At 39.7% G+C, this 22,389-nt stretch overlaps 1 protein-coding gene and 1 long non-coding RNA gene across 3 annotated transcripts in view; both read left to right on the forward strand.

Moving 5' to 3' along the window:
• Nucleotides 1–19,775, forward strand: part of CDC42SE2 (CDC42 small effector 2) — a 90,236-nt gene extending 70,461 nt beyond the window's left edge. For both annotated transcript variants that reach the window (XM_068176413.1, XM_068176414.1), the window contains exons 5-7: nucleotides 9,011–9,112; nucleotides 17,315–17,432; nucleotides 17,859–19,775. In XM_068176413.1, the coding sequence (XP_068032514.1) occupies nucleotides 9,011–9,112; nucleotides 17,315–17,413 (201 nt within the window). In that variant the 3' untranslated portion in view covers nucleotides 17,414–17,432; nucleotides 17,859–19,775. The remainder of the gene's footprint in view (nucleotides 1–9,010; nucleotides 9,113–17,314; nucleotides 17,433–17,858) is intronic.
• LOC137464859 (uncharacterized) lies at nucleotides 9,131–17,062 on the forward strand. Its single transcript, XR_010994452.1, has 2 exons — nucleotides 9,131–9,753; nucleotides 13,503–17,062. It is a non-coding gene; the product is annotated as an uncharacterized lncRNA (long non-coding RNA).
• Nucleotides 19,776–22,389: the final 2,614 nt, after the last annotated feature.

The following is a 22,389-nucleotide window of genomic DNA, read 5'->3' on the forward strand; positions in this document are numbered from 1 at the left end:
TGCCAGTTTTATCATATGATGACTAACATCATCATAATATAATGGAATATTGTGTAAACAAAACAAAAAGCTTATACTTCAAAAGATGCAAGAAGGTGGTGAATTTGCTAAAAAAAAGGGGGGCTGTTTGAGATAATATGCAATCCTTTTTGATGTATAAAGTTATGAAATAGATTAATTTGATAAGAAGTTGAAACTTAAAATCAGTCTGGAAGATTTGATGATGCCATCTTTGCTGACATTTTAGATTTTATTTTTCCTTTAATTTTGATTTTTTTTTATATACACGAATGGAACTGGTAGTTGTTTTGTTGAGGAGCTCAGACAATCAGTTTTCATAATTCTTTTTTTTTCCACTTGAGTCAGTCAGTACGTGCCAGGTGATTTTACTGTAAAAGCTAAATCACTTGATAATCGGTTTATTAGATGCTAGTTGTAACCGCTCACATTATTAAAAAACTTAGCTCTTTTCAGTCCCTGGTCTCAATTTCCTAACTCCTTTAGCTACAGAAATCCTGAGGCATCATGAACTTTTGGAAACTTAATGAAAGCTGAGTGTGCTGGAGACCTGTTGCTTAAGAGCTGGCTTGAAAGCCTGTGCCAGTTTCCTCCTGCTTCTGCTCTGATGAAGCCACAGTTTGCAAAATCCTTAATCAGTCAGGAGTCTTTAAACGATCTGCTAAAAACTGCCCAAGTAGGAGACTGAGAAAACTGTGTTTTAGTGAGGGCAGCACCTTTGTTATCTTGTTGATAGAGATCACAGCATTGGTTAGAACATTGTTATGCTGGACTTAGATATCAGATGTTACTGCTTTAGAATAAATCTGTCACGAAATTCACTGGTTTGGAGGCAGTGTCTAGCATTTCAATTTATCTTGCACATGACCTTAGTTGAGCATCTCTGTATTTCTTCTGTGTGGGAGATGTTTTGACATGAGGCATTTGAAACTCACAGGTCTACTCTGGCTTATTGAGAGAGTATGTGGGCTACACTTCAAATGGTCATTGTCACTTTATGGTTCAAAAATTGAATTAAACACTGAAATGTTAAACATATCCTAGTGCTGACTGGAATTTTAATATTACTCTGTATGATGTCTATTTCATCAACTTTTATGGAGTACTTGGAGATTGTATAAATGATGGACTGCAGTGTAACCTCAGATTTTAAACAGCTGAAAAAAATGAGACTACCACAATATTCAGGGAAATGTTTAGGGAACATGCAACCTTTCTTCTTCAAAAACATCACATGGTTAGCTTTCCAGCTTCACATGTATACATGCTTTTTGTTGGTTTTAACATGAATCTATCTAATTAGGGTGGAAAGTATGGAGAAATGCATCTTAAACACGCAATGCACAAAAACAAATGCAAGGGATACCTTTGCCCCTACAGCCCCTTTATGTAGAGTTTAATGCAAGATGCTACAACCTTTTTAGGCAATTTTGATGGGTCACTACTGGGAACTGAGACATGTCACTCAGACCACAGCTTGTCTTGAGACACATTCAGACGTTCTGTGTACGAGACTATTTTGGAAACAGAACAGCATGTGTGTGGGAGGACAGAAAACTACCTCTACAGGGTGAACTGATACTTCCTATTCTGAGCAAGTACCTAGCCCTTCCTGTGTGTTAATGTCTGGAGGATGAAATGGGTGCCATAGCAGAGGGAATCTTGCTGCTGGTATTTTTTCAGAGCAGATACAAAATCTATGAAAGGTTAAAGAAGGAAAATAAAGGGAAGGGTTTCAGTTTCTCCTCTAACCATCCAAACCCTCCAGCTTGAAATGGTTGACTATCTTGACTTTGATTAAATCCTTTCCGTAGATTTCTGTTTTGGGATTTTTTTTTAATCTTTGTCCTGCAACTGCTTTTGAAGTTTCAGCTGAGTTTTTGAATACAAAGCTAGCAAATTACTCTCTTTCAACAGTTCTATCATTGAAATGTCCTCAGGGACATTGTCCTTGATTGGTAAAAAGAACCCAGAGTGAATTTGTAGATTAAGAGTTTGCTCTTTACATTGCATAATCATGAAATTATCACTAGAATAAGTGGTAGCAGAAGTTCTCCAAAAAAGGCTTGCTGTTTGAGGGTTATTTATGAAAAATCCAAGACAATAGATATGAGATCCTGTAGTTTGATAGCTCTTACTTAATTTTTTTAAAAATCCATATTGTATCTGTACTATCAGTGTCTTGACAGTGCACCCATATAGTGTGAAAACAAAATACAGTGAAAACAAATATAGCAGGTAGATACAGAGGAAAACCAGGAGCGTATTCCTTCTTTGCATTTGCCCTGTCTATCATAAGAATAGCAGTTGTGGTGGCTCTACTGGGATTTATTTTGCTTTAGGAGAGTTTGGGATTTGGATTGGTTTAGAATGAAAGTTTTTATATTTCATTATGTTCTAACTACCATACTGTTACTTAAAAGTCAAGGTTGGAAAGAAGTATTAGAGAGTGAATTGTTTCTTATTGTATTTCGTGCCATTATAATGACTGAGCTAGCAGTCAAAATTCACCCTCATTTTGTGGAGACAAGTATTAAAAGCTTTCTAGTAACTTTCTAGTGTTTATGAATGCACAGTCATATTTTTGCTTTTAAAAAAGAAAACTTTTTGGAGGCAATACATGTTAAGTGATTATTCTCTGACCACAGAAACCCATTCTGCAAAGCAACTCTATAGCGTGCAGATGGATCATTTAGTTCTCTGCTCACCAGGGAGAGTTTCTGTGTAAGGAGTTAGCAAGTAAATTTATTAAATCTTGAATAAGGCTTTGGAGAGGAATTAAATGTTCTTTAGTTAGCATTTGCCAAGAGTGATAAGCTGTTTTATGACAGTATTCATTTAAGGAAAGGGAAAAACTATTTTTTGGCTTGGCAAGGTTGCTGAGCCTGCCAGCCAACAGTAAGCATTGCTGACTCCATGAAGGCAAGCCTAGCAGGTGAATGGGTCCCACTGAAGTCACAGATGTTCCTGCCATAATCCACTTAGATGTGGAATGTTATTAATACCTTGATCTACACAATCTCCACTCCTTTTAATTTTATTTTTAATAGTCTGATACTAGAGAAGAAATTGATACAAGACTGGAAAATTAATCTTAGAAGCTGATGTTTTTACTCTGCATCAGTTGAGATGCCAAAGCATGGTACATAGTTTTGTTTTTTTCTCATTATGTATCAAGCCAAAATAATATGTCATGAAAAATAATCACGTCTTGAAGAATAAGGAGAAATTGTGACAAATTTGAACAAAAGTTCTTCTTCTACAGATAGTTAAAATGAAAGACTAGACAATCTTGATCAAAAAAAGGAAGGTGCATCACTTGGAATTTTACATATGGAATACTTCATATTGATTTGGATCTGGTTGGAAACACATTGCACAAAATCAGACTAGGTAGATTAGATAAGCTTTCTAATGTATTGTACTCTGCCCTGTACTTTTGGGACACAGATATATATGGAATGACAGAAAAAATGTCTTCAGATGCATGATACAGTAATATAACTTAAGTAATACATAAATATTGTATGTGCGATGTATTTTTACTGCAAATGAAGTAAGTAAAAACTATATGTATAAAGCAGTTATTAAAAATTACACTCATAACATTTGGATAAATGCTAAAAAGTTGTCAGTAGGAAAGTTATCGTTCCCTTGTGGTAGCTTGATGATATTAACAAGTATTAATTTTTTGAAAGTTCTCCTCAATACAAACGTAACTGTCTGTGTTAGTTTTAGAGAAGAATGATTAAAACAAGGATTTACTACTTGTGACTTAAATACCAAATTTTGTTATTCTGAATGTGCAGTGCAAAGATGCAGCCTGTCCTTGCCACTGATTTGTTACTCATGTTGACATTGAGAACATTGGGTATTCTGTTGTCAGGTTTCTTACAGTTTAGTTTACTGAGGTCCTAAGATATAAATAGCCAGGACATCATACAGCTGGATAAAGAACATTTCTGTGTGGGAAAAAGAGTTGGCACTTTCTCTTGTTTTGTAAAGGGATAAATTAAATGGGTAAGCAATAGGAGAAAGGTGCCATATGTGTGAATTTTAATAAAGAAGCATTGTTTTTGGAGATTTTGTGTTCACAATATAGCAATAATGTATCATCCCTCCTGAATTTCTTCAGTTTCCACCATGTACTTCAGTGCACATTCCTCATCTGCACCTGCAATACCCCTTTCATTTGAGGACTGCCTGCTGCAGGTAAAATCCACACAGACTTTTGTGTTATAGGGTCATTTGCAATGCTGTTGTCAGTTACATTTCACTTTGACTTGGATTTCTGATATGTTTGTCACAGCCATCTCAAAATATCTGGTGTAGAATTAGCAGAACTTGCTCTTCTGGAGCTTAACAGATTCCTTTGCTTTTGATATCCAGCAAATGTAGGCTGGCACTTGACTTGGGAATATCTTTGTATGAAACTTCATACAAAGGTTGGCTTGCATCTTCAGCTTCTAGCAGGAAAGTAATTGTCTGTGTCCCAAGATTTAAGTGATATCACTTAATATTTTTTTATATGTTTGAGACCTTGGTGTTACTCTGCATGTCTTAACTTTTTAATTTTTTTGGGAGTACCTCTCATGAAGAGCAGAGCGGGGTGCATTACTGCAGAAAGGAGAAAATATTCCCAAACTTACCTTTTCATACAGGCAGAGAGCTTGCCTAATACAGGAGTGTTGCCATCACTTATGAAAGGGCTTGAGCTAAAGAAGTGCAGCCTGACCTCTGTACAAAATCTGGAGATAGTGAAAAAAGATAACTTCTCTGAAAGCCAAAAATACAGGAGAAAGAAAATTTTACATACTTCTGGACCCATCAGTATGTTTAAAGAAACAAATTACAGTTATGAATTTCTTGCAACAAGTAGTCTTTTGAACTATGAAGAACAGCATTTCAGTGAAATGTTTGTGGCTTTGCTGAAGGGCAGGTTGAATACGTTGTATAATTAGTTTAACTTTTAGGCAAAAGTTTAAAATTGTTTAAAGTTTCAAGAAACTTGCAGGGTTCAAAAATTTGGTATGATGCAACTATTGGACACTTACTAATTTCTAATTTGGTATTTCGAAGGAAATGCTAATGTGTGGGTGCAAAGTGTCACTTGCAGGTTAAGAATAGAAAAGATCAATTTTTACTTCATTTCTATGGCAACTGAAATGTGATCCTGTTTCATTGCATCTAGTACACATTCAAAACAAGGCTTCTTAGGGGGGTCTTCACACTATTTCCATTCCTCTCAAGACATTTAACACACAAGCCTGCATCTCTTCTGCTTCAGTTTCAAGATCAGTTTTTCTTTTCATGGTGTAAAGATTGCGTGGTACGTACTTTGCAATCCAAATTTTTCAGCTTTTTGTCAAGGGAACAAACTGAGTAAAGCCATTAAATTATGGCACTTCATGTTCCACTTCCAGGATCCTTTTATAGGTCTTTTCCTCTCATCTCATCATTGTTGTGCTCCATGTCACCCCTTGCCCTCGCAGTAAAAGGGGAGGTGCTTTGGCACAAGGCAGAGGGGAAAAATACTTTAATACAGATTTTAAACTTTTTTTGTCCACTGATACTGAGTGTTTTAGGAACTTGACCTAAACTGTCAAGAAAGATAACAGTCAAGATAATGAATCATAATATGGACCTTTTTCTGTTTCCCTCCTGCTAGGAAAAAAATCCACAGGGAATGCAAATTGAGGACACAGGACACGTTGTAGTTAGGCTGACATGGTTGGGTCATTTATTTCTTTAGCCAGAAACATCTTGAAAACAAAGCTTTAGATGGTACAAATGCTCAGGGGTGTGTATGGTGAAGTTCTTTGCACTAGTGTCATAAACATTAATTTGCTTTATAGATGACCTTTAGTCACATTTCATTACTTCTTATTACTAGATTAGTGGTGTGTAAATGTATTCTAAGGATAATTATTTATAGTATGATGTCAAGCAGTTTGAGGTATGGGTGAAGCCTAGTGGGATTAAATTTTGCTGAACCCTGTCAGCATTTTTTATTTCTTTTTAACATGAAGTATTTTATGTGTCTTCCCCTCCTGAAAGTCATGGTGATTATCTCAGCTGATCAGCCACAGCTTCTGTGGCCCTGGAGAAGAGAGGGGCCACTTCCCAAACACTGTACTTTCAACTCCTGGAACACAAAATCAGTCCTTCACAGCAACAAATCAGTCATGAAAGAAGGCTTGTGAGCTGCACAGGGACAGAGCATGGGAAGCCACAGATGGTAGACGGAAATGAGCATTTACTACGTTTAATTTCTTCCTAAGTAGGAGATGAATGTGATGCTTCTCAACTTCTTTCAAATTCGATGTACTGAAAAAATCAATCTCATGTGTTATTTCTTACTGTGTATAAAAACATTGTTATGCATGTATTCCTACAGATACGAGGTCTCAAAAAATACAATTTCAAGATTAAATCCTGGCAAAGCTAATAGTTATGGAGTCCTCTGTAAAAGCATTGTAACCTTTCCAGGCATGTTCCCCTACTGCTTTTTCCTGTGTTACACTCCTCGTAAAGAGGTCGTTTTTTTACAGTGCTCCCCATGTCTCTCTACACATTCTAATTGGTCATTTTGGTTCTGGCTGAGACCATGTCTACAGGAACAGCACATGGTAGTAGGATCAGCTGTGTAGGACAGCAGAACAGTTGCTGTTGGAGAGTCATGATGTCTATTAGATGTCTTGTGATCTACTAGCCTGGCTCACCTGGTTTATTGGTCTCAATGTCTGTTAGCAATGGGAGAGGATCAGTTAGTCTTCCAGTCAGCTTCATTTAAAAAAAAGCGTAATTTTTACACTCCAAGATTAGTCTGAAATTGCAATTGAATCATGTTAAGTGAGAACTGGTAAACTCGCTTCAAAAGCATTCTCAGAATCCAAGCTGAAACAGTAATGTAAATGCAAGCTGGATACTCCTGCAGAAAAAAAAAATAAAAGTAAGTTAATTTTTTATTTGCTTGCACAGTGAACTATTTTGTGGCACTACATTTAAATACTGTTCCACAGTTTCATGGAGCTCATATCAGTGGGCACATGTCAGGGGGTAGCAGGCTGATGGCCTCTGATAAGGAACTCACTTAAGATAAGAGACATGGTTTGATGGCAGTGCAGTTTAACTAGTGGTTACTGGTTGACTAGCTGATGATTAGTGGAGAATCATTTACAAGATCCAGCACTTTGTTTCTGGCATGCCAGTGATCTTAACAAGTTAAGGAGTAAAATAAATTACTTTGAACAACAAAAAAAAGTTAAATTGTCTTAAAAACTCACAAACAAGATAAGAAAAATCTAAAGTATTTGAGTTTGTCTGTATCTTCTCTGCATCAAAATGCTATTAAAATGAAGAAATTATGGGTGTATTGTGTAGATACATACATTTGGCTGCTATTTTTTTAAAAGAGGGAGAGGGGCAACTGCTGCAGGAATTAAATAATTTTAAGTGTTTTAATTAAAGCAGTGTATTTTCATACAGCCATCTAGATCATCTTTCTGTGTCAACATTACAGCATATTATAGTACAGGATGGTGTAAATACAACTTTTTTATGGCTGGAATATTTTATCGATTGATTTTGCAAAATTCTTTGGAATTAGAGAATTCACTACTAGTTTTAGCTGTTCCCACAGAATTTTATGTATTCTTCCTTATTCCAGCTATTCATAGCATGCAAGAAGGTACTGAAATCTACTGAAATCTCCATTTGTAATAGGGAAAAGGAGCAGGACAGGACTAAAGGTGTTTTGTACTTGCTGGCTAAACCCTATGATGTATTCTTAGAGCTATGGGCTCTGATTCATAAAGATTTCATCTGTAGCTATTGAAATAGTAGCTAGCCCACTTGAGACATGTACCTTCGTGCCTTGAGTCTGCGTGGTCTTAAAATCTCATAGCCACTTAGAAATAGAGATCATTAAAAACAAGACCGAGTGAACTTAAAAGTAATGGGAAGGTTTCACGTGAGCTCAAGTAAGTTTTTAGCTGTTAAACTCTACTTTGTACAACATAGCTTAAACTGAGATACTGGAACTGTGGGTTTTTTCCAAATGCAGGCATTTTTCAGAGTATGGGCATATGGTCACTACACACTGCATGATTTGCTCTGTTTAAGCTCCTGGCTCTGGTCTAAGAAATGAGGATAGGGTTTTCTTGTTTTTATCCTTTAGATGCAATGCTTAGCTGGAGGCAGGCAACCAAAGCAGCTTTAATTAGGGAAATTCTTTACTGCCTCTAATTTTTTATTTGCCTTGTATTAGATTACTAAAAAATGAAGCTGTGACTCTGAAAACTGGGAAGCAGAGGTTAAGCAATTCTTGCCTTCTGTCGCATGGTATAGGAATCAGAAGAGTTCCTGAACTGGCATTTTGCCTTACTACTGCACTGCGCCCTTTCAGCTCACAGTCGAGAATCATGCAGACTGAAAACAATCTTAAGTGTATGGGTTCAGAGTTCAGTAAAGATATGTCTGTGACTAACCCTGATCAAACTCAAGGCACTGTTCTGGACATTGCCATGAAGTATATTACAGTGACATCAGGGCATGCAAATAAGAAATTCTGTAAGTTAGTGGCTTCATAGACTATTCTAACAAGCTTTGATCCGTAATTCTTGTTTTGAATGACTCAAATTTGATCTGTCCCATTGTGATTTAAATACAAATACAGGCAGAAGTTACTGCATGAAACATTGCAAATACTGGTTAATAGATGGAATTTATTAAGGCTATTTACAAATGTTTTGTTGGCCTAAATGCTGGGAGTGGTATCCGTGCTTGTCTGGTACACATCCTCCAAGTAAAAAGGACAGTAATACTAGTGTTTTGGTTAACCTCAGAATTTGGTCTCTGTTTTTTGACTCTGTTAAAATACCTTACAGTGTATGCAATATCCTTCCTATAGATGGTTAACTTTTACCTTTATGACACATATTGTTTTTGCCTTTTCAGTGAAACTCAGATGTTTTCTTTACCTTGCTTTCAGAAAAGACGACGGCGGATTGATCGAAGCATGATTGGGGAGCCGACAAACTTCGTTCACACAGCTCATGTAGGATCTGGAGATGTATTCGGTGGAATGAATTCAGTAAGCATGAGTGGATGGACATCATTTCATATTAGACAGAATACAGGAACACTGTGTTTGTATGTTGTAGCTGAAGTAACGAGTCTTTTAGCTATAAGAAAGAATTTGTATGAAACTGAAGAATGACCTGATAGCATTTTATTTCCAAGTCCTAAACACTTGCATTCAAGAATACGGATTGTAATTTTTTAAATTTCTATATTTATTGATAACACATTTTAGATGCGGTATAAATGATATAGAATTATTTTTAAACTAAAAATTCACTCTGGTTATATGTATGAACCAAAATAGATATATACTTGAAAATATACTCAGGTGTTATATAGAAAAATCCAAGTGTCTTATGGTTGACTAGATTTCTTACTTTGAATGCCTCAAGTTGTTTTAAATATAGTTCATGTAGAACTCTAACTTACCTCAGTTTATGGTGCACATGAATTTATGTTTGGATGTTCTTGCTGAGCTTTTTCTTTATTCTGTAGCCCTCTTTGCAGTGTGAATTATTTCCAGAGCAAGTAGTGTCACAGGTAAGATTTTGTAGCTTCCTGTAAAAGATGGACGCAACAAATATTTTTAGCTTTCTGAAAGTGAAAAAACAGAAGGTAAGATAAATAATGAAAATGAACTTATGGAAACAGGTGCGCGGCATCTGTGTTTTCCCGGTCCCCGGGCAGCTCCGGCACCTAGAGCAGCGCCGCCTCCTTCCGGGACCCGGGATCGCCGCGTGTTTCCAGGCTTGGCTCCATGCCGCAATCTGCACGGGGGTGCCAGCGGATTCTCGCCACTGCGAGTGAGAGACACCAGTAAAGAGTGAAGGAACGTCCGTATTTCCCCACGCTTGGAAGGCTGAAAGTCTTTTATTGCCACGGGGAGCTGTGCCGAGGTGCCGCGACCCGCTCCCAGCTTGCGCGTGAGGAAAGACGGCCTTGGGCACTCTGAGGCGTGGGGATTATATCGGGGAGAGAGCGAGGAGAGCAGGAGCCCTCCCACCCAATGGGGGCAGGCGCCGTGGCGATGACGTGGACCACGGCACCCAACAGGGACGCAGCCGGGGCGGACCCCGGGCTCTGGGGCGGACGGGGGATGGGAATTCGGAGTGAGGGGCACTGAACCCTCCGGGCAGGATGGGGAGTGATCACAGGAGTGGCTCCAACAGCCAGGGACCCGGAGTGAACAGCCACAGTGTGGGGGAGAGGGGAACAGACACAGGGGGTGTGCGGTGGTACACAGAACACAGCTAGCTAACAGATCAGAGCCCCTAACCTAAACCCCAAACCGCGATGCAACATATCACTGTTTTTCAATATATAAAGAAGAACGGCGGCTTGGTCTTCTTCGCTGCTTGTCTGGTTGCTGCTTCTTCACTCAGTTCCTGCTGCAGCAATGGCTGCCTTTTGCAGATGGAGAGGACCAGGGGCAATGATGCTGGGCGTGGTTTTTCTCTGGGTGTTTGGGTGTAGGGGAACTGGGAAGACTTTATTACAAAACATGGACTGGGGACACACACGGACTGGGGTAATTGGAAGGGTATTTTCTGTGGCTTTGGGGGAAGAAATTTTTCTTTTTAGAGGGATGCAGCTTTTTCCCTCTTCTCCTTGCATCACCTGCAGTTTGATGCCACCCCTCGATTACTGGGGTCATCTGCTGCTCCCACAGGCACTTCGATGTTGTAAATCACCACCTGCACAACTTGATAAATCACAGCCCCCCTTGAGGTGCTGTGACCTGCCTTATTTCTGTCCTCACGCGAGGCAGATGTGTGTTCCTGTTTCAGTTTTTTGGGAAAGTGGGGGTCTCGCTCCTCCCTCCCCCCTCCCGCTGTCCGTGGGGGCGCTCTCCCCAAAAATGGACACTGGATTACAAAATGTCCTTTCTGATCACAGTGGAAGCATTGGCATTTTGATGGAGGTTGCCTTGGAACAACGTTCTTTGGAGGCACGGCATTCACAGCAACCACGTGGTTTCTGGGCTTTTCAGGGATCTTAAGCTGTGTGTCAGCGTTCATGGATGTTGTTTCTGGGATGAACTTGTCCTGGACCTCTGATCCCTCTACATGTCTCTCAATTATCCCTTTGACCCGATCTGTGGAATCTGCAAAATGCTCAGAAACCAGCTTCTGCCCCCGCTTCCCACTGCTTCCCTCCCTCCCGACTCTCCGGGAACCATGGGAATGCAGAAACAGGGGCTCTTGCTCCCCCCTCCCTCCTCTTTCCCCCCGCCCGGATATCCAGGGCCCATGGGAAGACGGGGATAGGGTTCGGGGAACAGGACAGGTGCTGCCTCCTTCCTGAGGCAGTGGGGCAGAGACGGCAGAGCTCTCCCCGGAGGGAAAGGGAGGGGTCGATGACCACTGGGAGAACATGTAAAGGACTGGAGGGAACGCCCACACGAGGGGGAACAATGGGTGAGGGAGTGACCTGATCTCCCAAGGGGGTGGCACCCACGCCCACAGGGAGGCAGGTGGGGGTTGGGTCAAAGGTGGGGATACAGGGAACGAAGGAGGTAAAGGGGTTATGGGAAGAAGAAACCCCTCCACGTGGCTATCCTCCATCTTGGGAAGACAGAGGCCCCAGCCACATGGCTGCGGCTTCCTCAGGGGGACAAAGAAAAGGATTCAGGGGAGCAGAGCAGCACGGGGTAGCGCCAGAACTAGGATTTCTAACCAGGAAAAAGGGATTGGAAAAGGGGTTTGGGGTCAGTTCCTCAGTGGAGTAGCTAATCCGCTAAGGCAGGGGTGTTGGGGCAGCTCGGGGGAGCCAGGAGCACGGTCCACGTCTGTGGAACTGCCCTGTGCCTTAGAGCGGCGGAGTACTCCCCCCTGCCTACTCGGGTTAGGGGAAAGAGGGGTAGGAGAGAAGGATGGGGAAATGGGTTCAGGGGGAAAAACAGTTTTGCCCGATGGCTCTTTCCTTTCCCTGCTCGCTTCTCGCGCGGACCCCGCTTTTACAACCTCCGATATCAGCAAATGGAGGGTGGTAAAGCAGCCTTTAACGGAGGGATCCCTACATCCAGTTCCCTCCACCAATTTTTCTCCCAGTCTCTCCCAGAACTCCTTTTTGCAAGCCTCCTCCGCAGTTACACGTGGAAAGGAAAAGCAAAGCCATCGTACAAACTGCTTAACAGAACCTTTAGAGTGGGGGCCCTTCACCGAGAGGATATCCTTAACTAGGGAATATAGTTCTCTCTGTTGGGTAGTTAGCACGGTCCCCATGCTAGTTCTACCCACCCAACCTCACCCTTGGTGCAGAAAAAAGGGAAAAAAAAGCAAAAAACGTGAAAGACCCCAGCTGCCACCGCTCACGCTGCACGCTGCGTGTTCCGTACCCTCAGAAACGTGGCAGAGCCCACCCACATGAAGTATTAGCCAGGTCCCCCCCGTCGCTAAATACTCACCAAACTGGAATCTTTGCAAATAAAAGCTGCCACCAAGGTCCTTGGTCTCAGAAAGTTTCTCTTCCTCGGCTGTTCGTGGCCGTGAAGAGTTTCACTTCCCCTCCCACGTGGGGAAAGCACCACGTGCTTCCCTGTGGGTGGCGGAGAGTTCACTGACTTAATTTGGGGAGGCTCCGCTCCCGTTTTCAGTCCAGCACGAAGTACTGTCCCGGTGCGGATGGCGGCTTGGCAGCGCGGCCCCGTGCCGGCAGCAGCTCTCTGCACGGCTCCTGGTGCTTCGTGGTGATTCTCCGCCTGCTTCAGTGGCTCCATTGGCCCTGGCCCCACGCTTGGGCGTCACTCGCGGCGTCTCTCTGTGTTTTCCTGATCCCCGGGCAGCTCCGGCACCTAGAGCAGCGCCGCCTCCTTCCGGGGCCCGGGATCGCCGCGTTTTTCCAGGCTTGGCTTCGTGCCGCAATCCGCGCGGGGGTGCCAGCGGATTCTCGCCACTGCGAGCGAGAGACACCAGTAAGGAGTGAAGGAACGTCCGTATTTCCCCACGCTTGGAAGGCTAAAAGTCTTTTATTGCCGCGGGGAGCTGTGCCGAGGTGCCGCGACCCGCTCCCAGCTTGCGCGTGAGGAAACACGGCCTCGGGCACTCCGAGGTGCGGGATTATATCGGGGAGAGAGCGAGGAGAGCAGGAGCCCTCCCACCCAATGGGGGCAGGCGCCGTGGCGATGACGTAGACCACGGCACCCAACGAGGACACGGTCGGGGCGGACCCCGGGCTCTGGGGCGGACGGGGGATGGGAATTCGGAGTGAGGGGCACTGAACCCTCCAGGCAGGATGGGGAGTGGTCACAGGATTGGCTCTAACAGCCAGGGACCAGGAGTGAACAGCCGCGGTGGGGGGGAAAGGGGAACAGACACAGGGGGTGCGCGGGGGTACACAGAACACAGCTAGCTAACAGATCAGAACCCCTAACCTAAACCCCAAACCGCGATGTAACACAGGTGTATCTTTTAGAGCTTTGAATTTCTGTGAAATGTCAATCTGTTTCTAAGCACAATAATATAAAATATAGAAAGTAGTTGTATGTAGATGAAAAATACTTCTTGATTTTATTAATAGTCTTTAAAGGAAAACATATTTGGAGATAAAGAGGAAAAATCCCTGTCAGAGGTATCAGAATAGAAAGCAGAGCCCCGAAATCTTAAATGTGGGCTAGGAAGGTCATTTGTAGTTTTAACTAGTTTAAGTTGGTGTTATTGACATCAGACAAAAATTTTTGTAACTCAGCATGTAATGAGGAAGGGCAAAGCTAGAAAATTTAGCATGAAAAAATACAATACCTTTTTTTGGAATCAACATAGTGTGCTGGAAATGATTTTTAGTAAAACCTCTGTAAGCAAGTTAAATGGCCAAACACAGATTCCACTTAATATAATTTAGTTAAAGCTGATTCCTTATTTATTGTGATATATTACATTAATATTTAAAGCCATTATAAATTATAATAATAGACTAATAATAATGTTGGTTGTTTGATTACTTTTTTTAAGCATGGCTTTTGCTTTTCAGTAATTTTTGTTTCTCCTGAGGGAACCTTCCTCATTCTCACAGCTGAGCTGCCTTTTTGAAATTTGTGTAGGTGGCCTGAAGCTTTATTTTTTCCCTTTCTGCCTGTTTGCTCTCATCTTTTTCTTGCATAATATCTCTCCAGATAGTAGGTAATCATTATTGTCTCTCTACATAAACTTCTTCATTTTGAATGCTTCTAAGTAGCTCTTTCTCTCTCTTTTTTCCCCCTTTTTTAAATTTGTATCTTGTGCTGCATTAATGACCAGCAAGATTTTTCTGATCCTAGATAGAAAGTATCTGTATGTGAAAAATAATCATTCCCACTCCCCCTGCTTCAGAAGCTCAAATCTCTGTTTTCGCACACTGCATATTTTCTGCCTCTTCTGTGGTGGTCTCTGCATTCATTCTTTGCAGTGTATATTCCAAGATTACAGCGTTAACCTTCACATGTTCTTCTGCTCCATAATTTTCTTTATAGTATGGACATTATATTCCTTGAGGAACCTCTTTGTGCTTTCTTTTTTAAAATAACTTAGGTGAAATACCTGTAGTTTAATTACCATTTTTCCATTTATATTTGGATCTTTATTCACTTCCTGTCTGCCCTGTGCCTTTTTTCATCAGCATTATTCTTTTGTATACATCTTTACAATTCTGACTGAATAGTTTTCTGACTATTCAGAATCTTTTTGAAATACTTTGCTTTTTTGTTTTCCTTCTCTGTAGAGTGCCTTGCTTCTTTGTCAGAGGTGTACTTAAATAGCAGGAGCCCTCTGTGCATTGTTTCTTGTTCATTCCCATCCCTTTTTTCCTTACTTTGCTTTCAGAGTTCATGGTGAAATCTCTTTCTTCTGATGCTTCATGTTCTTCAGTCTTTGATTTCATGTAGTTTCCCACTGTTTTCTTTCTCAAGATCATCTGTGCTGTTTCCTATTTCTGAAAGGGAGGGTACAAAAAAGGAAAGAAGGAAATTTAATGAGATGCATAAGCAACACAACAGCTTGCATGATCCTTAATGGGTACAATCCTCTTTCCTTTCCAAAATTTTTAAAATTCTTAAGTCCCATCTAAATTAGACATAAGAGAGAAGAACCTTGCTGTTGCATATCATCAGAGAAAGGCAATGGCATCTTTGGGAAAGAAAAAAACCAAAAATTGCATTTCACAGTGCTTGTTCTTGTTGCTCAGCCTCAAAAGGACAATGCTTCAGAAAGAATGCCACCTTAAAAGCCTACAAATGTTAGACCTTTTTTGCTTAGCAATTTTAATATTGTATGTCTCCTACAAAAGTTTTCATACACAAAATAGCTACTGAACTGTTAATGCAGGCTAGTTTCATTTGTTGCATTCTCTGTTTTAAGGGCAGCAGTCTCTGTATTTAAGACTGATACTTCCTTATCCAGAAACTCACATGTGACTCATGAACTGGAGAACTTAGTCTAACTTTTAGAAATACCCTTGAAAACCTACACTTCAGCCTTGCAATTTGTGTTGATTTGCTGCTCTCCAAAGTTTTCAAGTCTTGTAAGCAAGTTTTTAGGTTGAAAGGTGGTATGGCCTGGAGATTTTTGTAGGTTATTTTTCTGCTGGAGTCAGAGTTCATTTAGATAAAATTACCGGCATCCTATATTCACTCTTGTGAATACATTTATGTGTAGATTAATTATTTTCTGAGGAAAAAAACTGAATTCAGACTTTGTTTTTTTCCATGGGCAGCAAAAGATGCTTGGTGAAAAAGATAAGTGGCTTGGTAAAATGTGAAAGTTCTCCTATATGTCCCCATGCACTTCAGCACATTCTTCTACTGCATTCATAGTTTTTGATGTCAGATGCACTAGAAAATTGGCTCTGAACACTTTTCCCTGAAGACAAATAAGATGGTAATATTGCTTTGCTGCAGCTGTATCACTTATTTCAGCAAAAGGCTAAAGTATAAAATGGTTTTTACATTGCGCTGCTTAAATACATAAAAACACAATCCTTTGCATAGCATTGCAATATGCCGTTGAAGATACAGATAAAAAACCAGGCTCTTTTGTCACATAGGTTTGAAAAACCACATGGAAGAATGAGTTTGCTGATGCATTCTGTACATGTGCCTGTGTTTTGCTTGCTGTAGAAAAGAAAATATATTTATTTTGTGTTTGTAGACAGGGAATGTCGTGCAAGCTGCTTGGAAATATTCCTCCTGTGCTGTTTTAATACAGCATAGTGATGTTCCAGTGATGTTTTAAGGTCTCTGTGAAGAAGGAGCATAGATGAAATAATTGCAAGTGGTGCCCTGCAGGCATAGCCTTGAATGAATGTTATTTTCCACTCTTTGTGTAGTTGTTATGTATGCTCTGGGATGCAGAGAAAAAAGGGCCAAACCTTTAAGATTCAAGTTGTCTTCCTGCAGGCACTTGGACATGATTATTTTGACTCATGCAACACAAGCAGGAAAGAACTCTTAGTTTCCTTTTCTGTTTGGTGATAGAGGTAGTGGAAGTCATAGCAGGATATGCATGTCTTGAAACATGAGGCATGCAACAGAGGGCACAAAGAGTGTGTCTCTATGTATTTATATACATTAGGCTAAAAATACCTTCAAATCAGCTATGTTCAGGAAAGTTCAGATTGACTGTGGTGTAAAAAATAAATGCCCTCCATTTAAAGGAACAATATCAATTAAGGGAAGCATTGAATGTTGTCACATAAGTAGATAAATCAAAAAATGTTCAACAAACAAAAAGATCCTTTTTTATTTAGAAACTCCTAGTTTAGCCCTGTTTTAGTGATGAATTAGCCATACATATATTTGCAAATTGGATATTATACTTTCAACATAATGATGTTAACTTAGTGATAAACTTATGGTTCATCATACTTGCCAGAGAATATTTTCCATATAACAAGATAAATTTTAGTTTGTCAGGTGGAGCCAATGCCAGTAAAATATTTGATTTCTTTTTATTTTTTGATTAATCAAGTAGGTCAGTAAAACCATGAATCAGCCAGTTTTCTTTGGGAGAGAGGAAAAACTTCTGCCTCAGCACCACTTCTTCGATCTTTTCTGCTGAGCTACGTGCTGAAGTTAAAATTTCAGCAAGCCTTGGATGCACGTGTCCTTGTGCAAAATTAATATAGCTTTACTTTTAACAAAGGAGTTATTGGAAGCTAAACCTAGAGAAAAAAGAAAATTAAAAGCAAGAAGATGCTACAGCTCATTGTTCTTCTCTACTCCTCTTTTCCCTTCTATCCCCAGGTCAGCTCAATTCAGAATCAGATGCAATCCAAGGGAGGCTATGGAGGTGGCATATCTGCAAATGTTCAAATGCAGCTCGTAGATACAAAGGCAGGATAACCTTGGGGATAACTTTCCTGTAAGTATTTCATTCTACTTCTTAGGTACTGTTAGAGCAGTATGAAAAGCAATCATACTGCTTCATAATTATCTCCCTGTAAAAACCTGTGTCTTTATGATAACCAATTTTTAAATCCATTTCTGAGTAAAAAATTAGGTATCTCATAAGAATGTTACTTTTTCACAGAATGGACTGCAGATTGTTCGGACTTAATCAGTCTGAACTTAAGCATGTGATTAACCAAGGGTGATCTTGTAGGCCGATCTTTGCAGGTGAAGTTAGTTGTAAAACAAATCTCCTAAGAAGTTTGTGATGTGATTTTGGTACCACTTTGGCAGTGGTTCCATAAGATGTATGGTGTTAAGTCAATGTATAGCAGTGTTGCAGTTGGAAAATGGTCAGAATGCTCCAAACTTGGTTTAATGCATGTTTTCTGTCTTCTAGGTTTATGTGAGTTCCTGTATCTTCTTTCCTGTGTCCTCTCTTTTGCCTTGGTGACTGCTTTCTGTGCTCATGACAAGAGAAGTGATGGCTCGTTGTTCACCCTTCGTGATTAGTCCAGTGAAAAGTTGCTGTTCTGCTCTGATGATGCCACTTGCCAGATTGGTCCAACTGTGCCTTTCAGTGGCATGCACGCATTGGCCTCTACCAGTATCACGGACATAGAGCTGTTTAGAATTGGTTGTCACTTTTTAGTTGTTCTAAGGCAAATTAAAGCACCGATCTTAGCATTCCTCATTCCTCAGAAATACTAATGCATAACATTCTGTTGTGTTTTAGGCTTTTAATCTTTTCTCCACTCAAATAGTTTAGAAATGAATGAGTTTCCATTAGTGTCTTCAATTACCTAATGTTCACTGAATTTTTGAAAGGTCTGAGACCTGCAAGCACAAATAATTATTTCATACAAAAATCAACAGAATAGATGACCGCATGCTTTGTGAGGTTGCTTTTTATGGTGGCCTGCTTGGTGCTAAAAGAAAAAAAAATTGCTTACTGCAGATGTGAAAATTTTTGCTGTGGCACCAAGTAATGCCTGTTTCTGAAAAAGGACTTGTAACTTAGCTGCTTCAGAGTCATGTCCTTATTTTAGTTTTTATCCAATTGGTCTTGAAATAATAAAGAGAGAGCTTGCATTCATGAGGCATTTGTTGTAAATGTTCAGTATATTTATTTTGAAAGAGCTGACCTTGAGACTGTAAACCAGTGTAGTACCGTATCTAAGTGTTGTGGAATCGCTTTAGTCTATTTACACAGAAGAGCAACATGTTTGGCTGCTTCTTTTTCTTTCTACAATTTTCCTTAATTTCAGCCTGTATAGTCATTTCCAGTAGCAGCATGTCAGACTGCCTGCAATATTGACTGAAAAGTTTAGTAGACCTTTCTAAGTAGTTGGCAGTTTCTGTGTACTAAATATTTAGGGCCATGGAAGTTGCTAAGAGCAACATACTAATCTGGCAGAACAGGTGCCAATGAAAACAACATACAGGGTGACTTTTTACTAAGTCAGTAAAATGCCTTTTGCTCAGGTTCCAAAGCATGTTTCTTTCACATGTTGTGAAACTGCATTTTAATATTGCACTGTTTTCAGATTATCTCTATAAATGGTCCCTTTTTTTGCTTCTTGCTGGTGATTTTAGAGAAGTCAATTATTTGAGGCCTGGTTACATTACATTTTTATGAGGGGAAAAAGACCCAAACCATCTAAACAAATAAGGCATAACTGATTCTAATCAAATCCATCTCTATATGCAAATACGCATGTGTGTTCTTTATTCTGTTTCTATCCTTTTCCTCATTTCACATTGCAGCAGCTGTCTGGTTGATCTAATTATCTGTGAACCTACCTAATCTTCTCTCTCTGTTTGTAAGCAACACATAAAATACACAGCTATGGAGGTAGTTTGCCTTCCCTAGGTTGTATTTCAGTGGTAGATGTCACTTACCTGGTTGAATAGTTCAAATTAGGTTGGATAGTGTTCACTGATAAAGATACTGATTCCTGATGAGATGTTAAATTGTGTGGATGCATAAGTACATGGCAGTGCAGTGGTACATATTTTTTTAGGGGTTAGCATTTCCAATGCCACTTCAACAATGACTCTTAAATATACTACAAAACTATTGCAAAATTATTTGATCTTTTTTATTGGTAATAGCAGCTTAAATTTGCCTGCCAAATCTATCTTGCACTTGCCAAAATATTTTCAGCTCAATAGCCAGGAAAAAAATTGACATATTTTTATAACAGACATACTTTTTTTGTACATTGTGTTCATTCTTGAATAAAGTCAGTTCAGTGTTGGCTTGTAGATATTAAAAGGAAAGTATTGACTTTGATTCAATAAATGTTTTCTTTCAGTTGGTGGCCTACCCTTTTTCCTTTCCATAAATTATATTTGCATTAGAAAAACACTTGCATCTTACAGACAGATTTGTGGTGAAAAGAGTAACCTATTAGCGTCAATAAATAAATTGCAGGTTTGAGGTTTTTTTGTGGCACTTGACCCTTTTGTTGCCAAATGGATTAACCTGTAGTTTTATCAGTATTATTGTTGCATTGATTTAACTTGTATGCGAGAGGCTTCTGCAAGGAAGGGAGAGTGTCTTAAAAATACTTTGGAAACTTCTCCTTTTGATTGCAAGTCATAAGTGTGTTACTTTCCTGATTGTTCTGCAGATTACTATGGTGGTCAGTAAAAGACTTGTCACAGTAATATGCTCATCTGCATTAAAAGTACCTGCAAGGCACAGTATTGCCTACTCTCTATTTGGGTCAATTAATTTTTATATTTGACACTCTCAAAGTTTATTCCTCAAGCACTAACTTACTACTTTAAATTTCATGCCAAATTCTCCTAAAGACTGATAATGAATTCTTTAGCTCATGCCAAGTCCATTAAATTGCCACTTGAGGGGAAGAAAGGGAGCTAGAGGGAAATAAGGTTCTAAAGTAAAATAGGATGGAGATAAATCCATGAGATACCAATCAACTAAAGGGTTCCTTTTTTAAAATGCTGAGGTTATATACACTTAAAAGTGTCTACAAAGCTATATCTTGAAGACCAGATGTTCCACTGTAAGTGCATGTTCAGTGACTGACATTAAAGATTCTGCAGGTAATTAGTAGGATTACTTCAAAGGCACACCTGTGAAACTGATTTGGACTGGTCCAATCTGCGTACCCTTACAGTCCATACTAGCTCTGACACTGATTCAGCAGCTAACTCATCGATACTGACCTCTAGGAAAGGTTATATGACTAAATTGGTTAGTTTCAACCTGGATCAGTTTACTAATGCTTATTCAGAGTAAGCACGGGAACATGGGAATAAGTGTCATGGGATCAGAGATAATCTGTTACAGGGAGTATTGATAATTTAACCTGGGCATGAAAAAACATCAAAATTTTGTGAATTAAAAAAAACCCACCCAAAACAACAAACACAAAAAACAACAGCAAACCAACAAGAAACAAACCAAAAAATAAAACCAACACAAACAACCCAAACAAAACCACAAACAAAAAAACACAAAAAAAAACCCAAAAGGAAAACCCACCCAAAACAGAACATTTAGGCATTGCAGTGGTGAATACATCTACTGGAAAGACTAATGCCACATTTTCGGAGCTCTTTTTCCATGTACTGTGCTCACCAACTTTGTCCAGAGTATTCTGCTTGGTTTGGGGACACAGAGCACATTGAACATGTTGCTAGACGAACAACCACATCATCACCAAGTATCAGCCATCCTCATGCAGTATGATTCATTTCTGCTGTCAGTGGTAATTCCATCTATCAGCACTGCCCAAGAAATCACTTCCTACCTTCACACAAGACACGAGAAATTATAAGTTCAGATTTCAAGCATGTTTTCTATTGAGGCTGGAAAACTCAAAGTACTGGTTGAGTTGGCAATAAATTGCTGAATACCAAACTTGCTTCCTTCAATATGATGCAGAATGGTCTATTTATGAATAACTAAGTTGTCATGCAAAAGCTGTATTCATTTGTATTTAAGCATTTAAAGCATTTGTATTTAAGCTATTTAAGCATTTGTGTGATCTTACAGCATTCATTGTCTATAGACAAGTTCATGGTTTGTTTGGGGTGTTTCTCAAGAAATTTGATAGTGTGTTTTTATATACAAGATAGTAACAGAGCCTATCAGCAGAAAATAACAGTAGGGTGTTATGTTTGGTTTATCAGTTCTTTCAATTGAAGTGAACATCACTAAGCAGTAAGAAAGCTTTATATATTGATGTCAGCATTCTAGGAGTACTAGTCTTCTACCAGTGCCCTGCATGTCAGAGTCCTCAGCATATCCCTGTTTCCCAGGAATATGCTTTGTTTTACCTATACTATGCCTTCAGTTCCAGGAAGGGCTTGTTGGCTTTCAGTTTTTTTAAATCTCTCATCAGTCTTTGTAGGTTCTAATTTATTTGAAATAATCTGCAAGGCAAAATAAACATATATCAAATTTGTGCCTTTCCTGATGGGAAGTTCCAGGTGAATGACTCCAGCTGATGGAACAGTGGTGTGAGGAATTCTAATGCACCACAGAGGAGCCTGGGTTTATCTTTTGCAGCTGCTGTCACTCATCATGATTCCTCATCCAATGTGTGTGGTTGGCTGTTGTTGTGCAAGGCCAGTTCTTAAAACATTGCCTCAAGGAGCAAAATGAGTACTGCTTGAAATTGATTTTGAAGTCCTCAGTTTTCTTGAAATGTGGTATCTTTAGGGAAACTGCTATTCTGAAACAGTTTTCCTTAGGAAATCATCTTTACACAATCAATAAATCTTATGAAGAACCATACACCTTGGAAAAGAGTACTATTTCAAAGTGGTTGATGCTAATGGACATTCTAGCACTCCACAGGTTTTTTCACTTGTCAAAATTCAACCTTCTGGAACATTAAAAATAATCTCATATATGGTATATGCATTAAGCAGCAGAGTAATACATTGATAGG

Source organism: Anomalospiza imberbis, chromosome Z (assembly GCF_031753505.1).
Source record: "Anomalospiza imberbis isolate Cuckoo-Finch-1a 21T00152 chromosome Z, ASM3175350v1, whole genome shotgun sequence".
NCBI lineage: Eukaryota > Metazoa > Chordata > Aves > Passeriformes > Viduidae > Anomalospiza > Anomalospiza imberbis.